Source organism: Camelus bactrianus, chromosome 19, assembly GCF_048773025.1.
Source record: "Camelus bactrianus isolate YW-2024 breed Bactrian camel chromosome 19, ASM4877302v1, whole genome shotgun sequence".
NCBI lineage: Eukaryota > Metazoa > Chordata > Mammalia > Artiodactyla > Camelidae > Camelus > Camelus bactrianus.
The window spans coordinates 7,861,615-7,872,985 of NC_133557.1; the positions used below are offsets into that span (position 1 = coordinate 7,861,615).

Sequence of the window (11,371 nt, forward strand, 5' to 3'; positions counted from 1 at the left end):
AAGTGTAAGTATGTGTGAGGGCAGCAGATCAAGAGATGGAAAGGCACATTAAGTTTCTCATTACATAAGGAGGAACATAAAAATGAATGATTTGTCATTGGCTTGAATTATTTGTGAAATATAAACTGCATTTTTATTTGATAAACATAAAGGTAACAACCAGGAGAATTATAAACAGGCTCTCTGCCTTCCAATAGAAGATAAAAGCAAATATAGAACAATTCAGAAAACGAATTAGCCAGAAATAAAAACTATAAAATAGGATAACAGATGACCAAACAATGGGTTAAACAACAGCCGGAGTGTAGACGCTGCAGTTTTTAGGACAGACCCTTTGTGCCTCCAGGCTTTTGCTAATGCTGAACCCTAGGCCTGGCTTGTTTGCCTGCCCTATTCAAGGCTAAGGCCTCAGTTCTAGCCAGACTTTTTCCTCCGGGCAGTCCTCCTGGACCACCCGGGGCAGAATGAGCACTCCTCTCACAGACTCCGCAAGCACGTGCGAAGAGGTGATCCGAGACGAACCACCTCGCTCCCTCCCACCCCGAGGGGTCGGGCATCGTGCCAGGTTCGGGCCACAGGGTGAAGCACTCAAACCCTGATCGACTGTAATGTATGTCTTTCCCCTCGTCTCTCGCCCATTCCCTCGGACGGTGACCCTCCGGGAGAAGCAAGTTTCAAACTGGCACCGACTGCTGACGGATGCAGTGAAGGACCCTCGAAGCCTCCCACACGCCCGCCTGCTTGTCCCCGCGCCCTGAGTAGGGGGTCTTTCCTCCGCGGTGCCGGATCAACCTGAGGTTTGCCCCGCCCCCGCTGTTGCAGATTTGCAGGTCTCAAGGCGTCCGCTGGGAGGCCGCGTCCGGAAGAGCAAGAGCAGGAGAGGAATGGGGCTCGGGGTACCGCGTCTAAAGTCCCTTCCCCAAACCAGAGGGGCTCCTCCCTGTCGCCAAAGATGTGGGGTTCAAGGAGGGCTCTGTCCCACTGGATTTGTCGAAGAGAGACTGGGGCTGAGCCCAAAGGTATTGGGGGTTAAAAGGCAGGCGATGAGCAGAAGGGCTCAGGGTAGACTGGTGGCGCCCTGGGATGAATGAAGTAGAAGTGTCCCACACGCCAGCCGCGACGCAGCGAAGGGGTTAAGGCACTGCGCCCCGCCCCAGCCCCGGGATTGGTGGCCCCGGGGGGCGTGGCCGGAGGGCGGGCCCGCGTTTGCCGCAGCCGCGGGTGGGCGGGGCCCTGGCGGGCAGCGGGAGGGGCGGGGAGAGGAGCCGGGCCCGCGCCTAGCGCCCCGCCGGGCGGGCTTCGGGCTGCGCCAACGAGCCGGGCCGGTGGCGCCCGCGCCGAAGACCCAGCACCGGACCCTGAGGCAGCGAGTAAGTGAGGCAGGCCCACTGCAGCGCCCCTCCCGGCTCCAACCTGTCTCCGTGCCCGCTGCACCGCGAGGCTCGTGCAGCTGGACCCGGAGCTGGGGAGGGGGCGCGTCCCGCTGCTGGGGTCCCGGGGGTGAGGGGAGTGGAGATGAGGCCGATGATGTCATGGATGCTTCGCAGGGCCTCGGGGAAGGTGGAGGCCGGAGGGGGTGCGGCCCGGATTATGTCACCTCTTCCCTCTGCGCCCCGCCCCCCCGGGCCACACGCGTTGCTGGGGAGCGCTGGGAGGTGCGGGAGGGATTTCTCCCACCGCAGAGACCCCCCGACCCCCACCCCGGGCACCTCCTCGCAATGACCTGTGGCCAGGGTCTCTATCTGTTGGCGCTGCGGGCCGTGGGCTGCTGGTGATGGCGAACACCCGCCCCCCCCCTCAATCCCCCGTGCGGAGGCTCGTGTGTGCGCGCGTGTGTGTGCTCGCGGTGTGTGTGGGGGCCCTGTCAGCCCCCTCAGTCCTGAAACACGGGCTTCATCAGAGCCAGGATCTAGGGGATGGGCCCCTTCCCCTTTGTCGCCAAGGGAAGATGAATCTCCCCTCACACATCCCACCAAGAAGTTCTGGAGACCTCTGCACCCCCAAAAGCCCTACAGTGCCCCCAATACCTTTTCTCAGTCCTTCCCGAAAGTCCTTCCTGATTTTCCTGGCCGGATTCGTTACCTCTTTGCATTGGTCATAACTACCATTCCCACACGCATTCTCTCTGCATCTCCTCAGTGCCAGGGCCCAGAGACCCCCAATACTGCCTTCTGTTCCCCCTAGTCCCAGGGAAGCCTCAAAATGAAATCTCTCTGGAGTAGCCTGAGCTAAGTGCTCCCAAACCCCTTCCCCTCAGGGGAGATCAGGGATGCTGTCCTGGGAGGCAGCATTTGGATTGCTCCTTGAAGGATGCAGGATGGCACAGAGAGCTGAGAAGAGATTTTGTGTGTGAAGTGGAGAGGGGCTCAGGTCAGGGGAAATAGGATGAGCAGCAAGAGATACCTTTAGGGCCCTGCTGCAAGCTCTGCTCTGGTTCTGAGGGCTGAGAGGAATGTTAGGCATTTACCCATAATACATTCACTTCTTAAAATTCCTGTAAGGTAGGTGTGAGAACCCGAGGTGGAATAACCTGCATGCAGTTCCACCCCTAATCAGTTGAGCTGGGATTTACACTTGGAGCTGATGCCTCCATAACTCTGCCTACTGCACTTGGCACTGCTCATGGAAGAATTTGAGCAAAGCAGGACAAGATTGGCTTTGCCCTTTATAGAGTCCATGGCAGTTGAATGGGGGAGGGAATGGAGGGCAAGAAAGGCCAGTGAGGAGCGCCCAGCAAGGATGTTAGCAGGAGGGGCTGCTGAGATCTTCAAGGGATGAATGGGCTGAGCTTGGGGCCTCTGAGACCCCCAAGAGAATGGTGGAGCATTACTAGCTTTGGGAGGGACATAGGTAGGGAGGGGCTGGGTGGTCACTGTGGGTTAGAGGGACCTGCCCATGTAACCCCCAGGTTTTGTCTAGTTGGCCCCTTTGTTAATACTCATTAATACTGTTTGTAATGTCCCAGGCACTGAGGGTTGATAGTACAGAGACAGAGATAGAATAGGGCAACAGGCTGACATCCCAGGTTGCTGACCTGATGCCATGAGGCTGTCTTTGCAGACCATACTCAGCTACCTGGCCTAGTTCAGGACCCTGACTCACAGATGAAGCTCAAACCCTTCCCCTGGGCTCAGTTTCTGTCCATCTGGGAAACATGTGCTCCTCCTTATCTTGCCAGCTCCTGGCTGGGGTTTTGAGGAATGAAGCTGTAGCAGCCCAAACTTGGGAGAGGCAAGGGGCAGGGAATGCTTGCATGCGGTTGACCACAACAGGTTAGAATTATGTCAAGAAGCTCTTTGGGGGGCGAGGCTCCAGGGAGAACTGCAGTGTGTTGGTAGTCAAGGTGTCCCCAGGTGTACCACAGGGATAGGAGGGTCAGAAAACAGTTCTGGGACCTCATTTCCATCCGTCCAGGACTCAGGCATCCAGGTCTGGCTGGGGACCACACACACTCCAGGGAAACAGTGGGTCAGAGTGGCATATGATCAGCCCCAACCTATGGTCAGATTCTCCTTTCCTAGATCTCCAAAAAGGTAGTACTGCATGTTTGTACTGCACTTTACAGTTTACAAAGCACCTTCCCAAACATTGTCACTCTCACAATCATTATGATCACTTCTAGGTTTGCTTCTGCCCACACTCAGGCTTCTGGCACAGCCCCCTTGCCAGATCTCTAATCTCAATATTGACGCCTTCCTTCAGCATTTCAACATACTCAGGTTGCTACCATGTTTAATTCTAAAATTAGAAAAGAGCCCTTGGATCCCAAACCACCTTAAATTATTGCCCTCTCTGGCCTTCTCTTTTAGCAGGGAACTCTCTCATCTTTCCCGCCAGACCCTCCCTACTACTCCTGTAGTCTGGCTCTGCCTTGCACCACTTTTCTGAAATCATTCTGTCATAGATACCAGTGATGTTTCCACTTGCCAAATTCAGGGTACCCTCTCTAATCGCAGTTTTACCTGGCCCCCTTTTTAACAACAGGAGCTATCTCCCATCATAGTCTTCTTGAAGCCCACCTCATCATAGTCTTCAGGGCCTACCTTCTCCTGGCTTCTTCCTGCTCCCACACTGCCACCCAGGCTTCAGGGGCTCTGCCACCCTAGCTACATGCTGGGCCCCACCCATACCACCCTTGAATGCTCATGATTCCAGTCTCTTTCCATCCAGTATGTGAAAGATATCTTTCTCTAGTCTTCCTCAGAACATCTGTTTCTCCCAAACATTCTCCTCCTGTCACGCTAAGGGTGTCACACACACCCTGGTGCCCTGGTCCAGATCCTCCCTTGCCCCACCCCGGAACCCCATCTATGTGAAGTTTTGTCAGTTCTTCTTCCCAAACCCTTCCCAGATCTTCCCACTGGTTTTAAGCCTCAGGCCACTCACCTCCTTCCTCCCAGTCCCCAGTGGCTCCCTACACTGCATCCAGAGATGGCAAGAGAAAGGAGTCATGCTTAGGGTGGGAGGGGGATATCTGGGCTGGAGTATGAGGGGAGTGGAGACAGATCAGGGCCAGGGTGAGTCACTACAGGCACCTAGGCCATCAGACGTAAGGAGGCACTCACTCACAGGGTCCTGCACTTAAGTTGCACCCTAGGTGCCTCTCTTGCCTCATCTTAAGTCTCAGCCTTATGGGACACATGGGACAGATTGGCTTAAGGGAGGAAGGTAGTAAAGTACTGTTCTCCACACCTGGGGGCCAGATGCTGAGAGAATGGAATTTACAAAGGCAGTGTGGACTGGTTTCGTGGTGAGTTACCTAGGGCTGTAATTCTAGGTGTGGTGGCCAGAAGACTCCTGAAGGGCAAGAGTTTTGTCAGGCTTCCCTGGTCTGGAACCTGACAGGACAAACACAGCATTAGAATTGGGTAGAAGACAGTGTGAGGAGTGCACAGGGGCCAAGAGCTGCCACCTGTACCCCTTCACCTTGGTAGAGAAGGAGGGCTCCCTGTCTGGTTTCTGGTGGGAGCAGGGTTTAACCTGCCTGAAGGGCGCCCCCTGCCATCTCTGGCACACGTATTTGAGCATCTCCACTCACGGCCGGCACTGCCTGCTGCCCCTGCCCGGTTGGATTATGAGGATCTCTGGGGCAGGTGTTCCCAGGTGCGGGCTTGAAACAAAGGAACCAGGAAGCAGGGCCTTCCTGAGCACAGGTAACCCGAGGCCCTGCTCCCCCTGCTCCTGTGGGCCTGCCTTGGGGGAGGGGGGACGCACGTCCACAGAAGTACTCAGAGGAATTCACGGTGAACTGAGCAGGATCAAGGTCCACAAGGAGCAGGGGGAGGGAAGTAATCCAGGAAGTCTTCCTGGCGGCAGTGAATTCTTTGAGGGGTTCTGCCTGCGCGGAATCCTCCAGGGCGCAGCTGGACGCGGAGGCCCCGCCCCGCCCCGCCCCGCCCCGCCCACCTGTCGGAACCGCAGGCCCGGAGGGAGGCACGGCCGGCGCTCGCAGCGGGCGGCGCTGCGTCCTCTGCCCTGGCCTCAGCCAGACCCCGGGCCTCTACCGAGGTACTGACCATGGGGAGGGGGCCCTCTCGTGCCAGGCTCCCGTGCGGCCGTGTTGGGAAGACCTCCGGGAGGGCCCCCTTGCCACGCGCTGCAGCCGCGGTCCCCGGCTCTCCGCGGGGGGGCGGGGCGCGCCTGTGGTGGCCCAGATGCGCGCGGCCGCCGCAGCTCCCGCTCACCTTACCCACTAAACCCGCGTACCCTTCCGCGCCCGCCGCCTTGGGGGGGTGCCTGGCACGCGACAGCTCTGCGAGGTAGGTCCTTCATTCCTCCCATTTCGCAGAGGAGAAAACTGCAGTCCGGGATGGCTCAGTCGGCCCGTCCAAAGTCGCGCAGCTGGTTCGGGCCGAGCCCCGACAGCGAGAGTGAGGCACATGGCCCCTGCAGACCGGGCCTCGGAGGGTCCCAGGCTTGAGGACCTGTCGGCCCCTCACTCCCTTGGAAAGGCAAGGAGAGGATCCTGCGCTGGTAGTGAGCCTCCACTTCTGCCCTTGACTGCAACACCGTAGGTTAGGGGGCCGGGAAGGACTCTCATCCACAATTTTTTGATAGGGGTGGGTTTCTCTCCCTCCCTTAATTTCTGAGATTCCCTATTGGATTCAGATACTGCTGTCCCTTTCCAGCCCCATTTCCCCAGCCCATGAGGTTGGGATCTAGGGGCCCAGACCCAGAGTAAAGAACCCCTAAGTTATGGGGGTTGCAGTGAAGAGTTGAGGAGGGGTCACTGAGTCTGGGAGGCTCATTGAGGGGGTGGGTTTGAGGTGGGAGCTGAAGAGTGGAATACTGAGCTGAGCAAAGTTAGGAGGGTAGGTGCATGGCCCCTAGGAGTTGGCCTTTGTCGGTTGTGCGACAGGCGTCCCCTATTACCAAGCTATCACTATTTCCCCAGCCCCATTCCTTCACCTTGAATGTTTGGGAACTCTTGTACCCACTGTAAAGAAGGGGACACTGAGGGGCAGGGTGCAGATGGTGCCGAGTCTGACTTGGCTGGGGTGGTGTGAGTGGGGTTGGGGCTGACCTATCTCTGCCTTCCCACCTGTGCCCACAGTGCCCCCCTGGCTTAGTCATGGCGAAGCTGGAGACACTGCCTGTGCGCGCTGACCCAGGGCGGGATCCCCTCCTGGCCTTTGCCCCTCGGCCCTCTGAGCTCGGACCCCCAGACCCTCGCCTGGCCATGGGCAGTGTGGGCAGTGGGGTGGCCCACACCCAGGAGTTCGCCATGAAGAGTGTGGGCACCCGCACAGGGGGTGGGGGCAGCCAAGGCAGTTTCCCTGGCCCCCGTGGCAGTGGGGCCAGCAGGGAGAGGCCGGGCCGCTACCCCTCAGAGGACAAGGCCCTCGCCAACTCACTCTACCTCAACGGCGAGCTGCGGGGCAGTGACCACACAGATGTGTGCGGCAATGTGGTGGGCAGCAGTGGTGGCAGCAGCAGCAGCGGCGGCAGCGACAAGGCCCCACCACAGTATCGTGAGCCTAGCCATCCGCCCAAGCTCCTGGCCACCTCTGGCAAGCTAGACCAGGTCAGTCCCCAGGGCCTTTTTCTGGGGATGGGAGGCAGCCCAGAGAGGAGGTTGAAGTGAGCCTTTTTGGATGTTAGGTTGTAGGGGCTGGGATAGCAGCTGGGCTGGGGAGCCTTGGGGGCCAAATCCAGTTGGTGGGTCTAGGGCAGAGACCCAGCTGTAGGGAGGCGGGTGGTGGGTGTAAGGTGAAGACCCAACCAGGAGGGACACCCAGGATGGAGATGGGGGCAGGGGGAGGTGGAAGGTGGGGCCCAACAAGCCTAGGCCCAAGGGAAGAGACTGGGGCCAAGGCTAAAGCCCCATCCCGGTGCCCACTTCCCCTTCCTTGCTTTTATGCAGTGCTCGGAGCCACTAGTTCGGCCTTCGGCCTTCAAGCCCGTTGTACCCAAGAACTTCCACTCCATGCAGAACTTGTGTCCCCCGCAGACCAACGGGACCCCTGAGGGACGACAGGGCCCTGGTGGCCTCAAGGGTGGACTGGACAAGTCTCGGACCATGACCCCAGCGGGCGGGGGTGGGGGCGGCCTCTCAGACTCAGGCCGGAACTCACTCACAAGCCTGCCCACCTACAGCTCCAGCTATAGCCAGCACCTGGCGCCCCTCAGTGCCTCCACCAGCCACATCAACCGCATCGGCACTGCCAGCTATGGTAGTAGCAGTGGTGGTGGTAGCAGCGGCGGTGGGTCAGGCTACCAGGATCTGGCGACCTCCGACAGTGGGCGGGCCTCCAGCAAAAGCGGGTCATCCTCATCCATGGGGCGGCCAGGCCACCTGGGATCGGGGGAGGGCGGAGGTGGAGGCCTGCCATTTGCGGCCTGCTCACCACCCTCGCCCAGTGCTCTGATCCAGGAGCTAGAGGAGCGGCTGTGGGAGAAGGAGCAGGAGGTGGCAGCTCTGCGGCGTAGCCTGGAGCAGAGTGAGGCGGCGGTGGCCCAGGTGCTGGAGGAGCGTCAGAAGGCCTGGGAGCGCGAGCTGGCTGAGCTGCGGCAGGGCTGCAGCGGGAAGCTGCAGCAGGTGGCCCGGCGCGCCCAGCGTGCCCAGCAAGGCCTACAGCTGCAGGTGCTGCGGCTGCAGCAGGACAAGAAGCAGCTGCAGGAGGAGGCAGCCCGGCTGATGCGGCAACGGGAAGAGCTGGAGGACAAGGTGGCCGCCTGCCAGAAGGAACAGGCTGACTTCCTGCCCCGGATGGAAGAAACTAAGTGGGAGGTGCGGGCTGGGGGCTTGGCTGTCATTTGTGTTCCCTTCCTTCTGTCTCTGGAGAAACCGGAGCAGCAGCTCACAGCTGTCACAAAGGGAGTGAAGGGAGTGGTGGGACCAACTAGGAGTGTCTTTGAGGACCAGAGCTGTCCCTGGGCTGTGTGAGATTAGCCATGCCTGTCCCGAGCCTGAGGAGGGGGCCCATGTGTCATTTCTGCCCTAATGAGGAGCTGACCCTGAGCCCTGGGGCAGCTTGGTGCCACTGGGGCTGGATATGGGGGCTGGGTTGGGGGTGAGCAGAGCTCTGCCTTCATCCTGACTTCTCTTCTCACTGGACCCTGCCCAGGTATGCCAGAAGGCTGGGGAGATATCCCTACTGAAGCAGCAGCTGAAGGACTCGCAGGCGGACGTGTCCCAGAAGCTGAGTGAAATTGTGGGGTTGCGCTCGCAGCTGCGGGAGGGCCGGGCCTCGCTGCGGGAGAAGGAAGAGCAGCTGCTCAGCCTGAGGGACTCCTTCAGCAGCAAACAGGCTAGTCTGGAGCTGGGTGAGGGCGAGCTGCCCTCTGCCTGCCTCAAGCCGGCGCTGACCCCAGTGGACCCGGCCGAGCCACAGGATGCACTGGCCACCTGCGAAAGCGACGAGGCCAAGATGCGACGTCAGGCCGGGGTGGCTGCTGCCACCTCCTTGGCTTCCTTGGACGGGGAGGCTGATGCTGGGGGGGAGAGTGGGACACGGGCCCTGCGGCGGGAGGTGGGGCGGCTGCAGGCTGAGCTGGCAGCTGAGCGGCGAGCCCGGGAGCGCCAGGGTGCCAGCTTCGCAGAGGAGCGCCGCGTGTGGCTGGAGGAGAAGGAGAAGGTCATCGAGTACCAGAAGCAGCTGCAGCTGAGTTATGTGGAGATGTACCAGCGCAACCAGCAGCTGGAGCGGCGGCTGCGAGAGCGTGGGGCCGCAGGAGGTGCCAGCACGCCTACACCCCAACATGGGGAGGAGAAAAAAGCCTGGACCCCCTCCCGCCTTGAGCGCATTGAGTCCACAGAAATCTGATCCCCTACCTGGGTGTGTGGCCTTTTGACCAATACTCTGTCAAAGGCCAGAGTCCCCAATATCCCCTCCCTGCCATCTCTTTTCCCCATGTGCCCTGTTTCCCCAGACCAAAGAGGTTCTCAAAGCAGCTGTGACCAGGACCCCCCCCCCACTGGGTGCCTCCCAGCTGTACCACTGCCCCTCTGGGCAGCCAGCTCCACCCTCCTCCCAAGGAGGAGATGGGACAAGGCAGAGTGAGTGGGAATGAGGGGCCCAGGCAGCAGGGGAGACCATGCTCCCTTTCTTGGCCCTCTCTTGTTGGAGAGGTAGCAGGCCTAGGTGCCCAGCCCCTTGGTGGCTCTGGGCTGCTACTGGTGGCCACCCTGTGTCCAGAGGTGTTCTCTGTGCCCATCTCCTAGGCCATGTAGCCTGAAGGGGCTCGCGTGGGGTCTGCTAAAGGTGACAGACCTTGGGCTCATGGCCTCTCCCCTTTCTGCACTTTTCTCCCGCCCTTGGGCAGATTGGCAGGACAAGTGGGAGCAGATGGCCTGCCTGTGGTTGAGAGGGCTACCTGCCCAGCCCCTCCCTCCCCAAGGTCTCTTGGGCTCAGGCCTCAGAGCCTGGCCTGGTCCTGAGTGTGTGTCCATGTGTGTGTGTTGGAGGGGAGGGCTGGGGCTGCAGGCTCAGTGCCCAGGGAAGATCTGCCCTCCTGTTCTTGGGAAGGGTCACCTGGAGGCTTCTTAGCTCTACCCTCACCACTCTGGCCAGGATCCACAAGACGACAGCCCCATCTGCTTGGCTGACCCCACACCCAGGGCCACTGTCCGGCTCTAACTACAGCTATTAAGTGCTACCTGCCTCTCAGGCACTCCCCTCACCCAGTTTCTGAGGTCATATGAGTGTCTGTGATGTCTTCCTGTGTCTTCCCCAACTTGATTCCCTCAGCTTCCTTCTGCTTTCATGCTCAGCCTACTGCTTTCATGCTCAGAACATCATTGTCCTAGGCCATCTCTTCCCCCAAACCTCACCTTTTCTTCCGGTAGAAAATTTTGCTTGATCTTTGGTGCATTGCCCACTTCCAAGCTCCACTGGGCCCAAGCCTGAGCCTGAGGCCCTTGTTTTGGGGGGTGGGGAGATGGCTATGATTGCTCTTGAAGAGCAAGGCTGAATGGAGAGGAACAGTGTCTCCTGGGTGTCAGGGGCCTAAGGTAGCCCAGTGTTTGACCAGGGCAGGCCTGGTATGGCCACCAGTGGGGGTTGGGACAGCCAATGTCACTCCCTCCTGTTGTGGCCCTCTCAGAGTCCATCTCCCCAAGATAAGAAGGGAAAGGCAAATTTCTAACACACCAGCAATAAAAATCGGAGGAGGCTTGGCCTTCAGCCCTTGTATTTCTCTCTTTTGACTCTCTCCCTCCCACCCCTATTCTGGGTTTGTGGGGCAGGGTGGAGGGAGCTGGCAACTACTGTGAGCAATCCCCCGACCACTGACCAGCCTCCTCACATGACTGGTGACTGTTTCACGAGCTGTGCATCCCCCACAAAAACAGGAGTGCCCCTCTGTGTGGCCTCTGTCCTTCTGCACAGCCCCTTCTGGTGGCCCTCACCAGATCTCTGAACTGGGTTGGGGGCTGACCTGGCAATCACTGCCCATTCCACTCACCCTTCACAGCACCTGCCCCAGAACCTGGGCCTGGGCCAGAGGGGCAGGGGGAAGAGAAGGCATTAGTAGGAAAAAAAAAAAAATAGAAAAAAATATGAACAGACTCAGCTTTGGGACTTCCAACGACAAAAGAAATTATATATAAATATATATAAATATATATCTCTACCATATGTGATGGAAAGACTTCGTTCTCTTTTCCCAAAGAAATAAAATGGAGAAAGCCTCTTGAGTGGCATTCTTTTGGTCTGCTTGTGTCTTTGCACGTGTGGGAGGTGAGGCCTGGGTAAGGGGGGGGTGTGTGGAGGGCAAAGCTGGAGTAAACATTTCCCAGAGGAGGCATGAAACGAGGTGCTCACTGGGCCGTGCCAGGAGGTTGGCCCAAAGCCCAGGCTCCTCCACGTTGCCCAAGAGGAGTAGTGGTTCCACTTTTCTGCCCAATAGGGCTTTCTCTTCAGTTCAGACT

General features: G+C 58.9%; 1 protein-coding gene across 9 annotated transcripts; it reads left to right on the plus strand.

The window, feature by feature from the left end:
* Positions 1–1,231: 1,231 nt before the first annotated feature.
* Positions 1,232–11,143, plus strand: LZTS3 (leucine zipper tumor suppressor family member 3). Of its 9 annotated transcripts, none has more exons than XM_074347007.1 (5): positions 1,232–1,370; positions 5,789–5,951; positions 6,554–7,024; positions 7,364–8,230; positions 8,568–11,143. In XM_074347007.1, exons 2-5 carry the CDS (start codon positions 5,880–5,882, stop codon positions 9,264–9,266), a joined length of 2,109 nt encoding a protein of 702 aa, XP_074203108.1. In that variant the 5' UTR covers positions 1,232–1,370; positions 5,789–5,879; the 3' UTR covers positions 9,267–11,143. The 9 variants fall into 9 exon arrangements, with proteins under 9 accessions (XP_074203108.1, XP_074203110.1, XP_074203107.1 ...); XM_074347006.1 differs by lacking the exon at positions 1,232–1,370 and adding an exon at positions 1,377–5,508 and having other exon boundaries at positions 7,364–8,167; XM_074347005.1 differs by lacking the exon at positions 1,232–1,370 and adding an exon at positions 1,379–5,508.
* The last annotated feature ends 228 nt before the right edge of the window (positions 11,144–11,371 follow it).

Coding starts and splice junctions, on each gene's coding strand:
- LZTS3 (XM_074347005.1), top strand. CDS start 5,075: ATGAGGATCTCTGGGGCAGGTGTTCCCAGGTGCGGGCTTGAAACAAAG. Junction 7,025..7,363: donor CCTCTGGCAAGCTAGACCAG/GTCAGTCCCCAG, acceptor GCTTTTATGCAG/TGCTCGGAGCCACTAGTTCG. Junction 8,231..8,567: donor TGGAAGAAACTAAGTGGGAG/GTGCGGGCTGGG, acceptor GACCCTGCCCAG/GTATGCCAGAAGGCTGGGGA.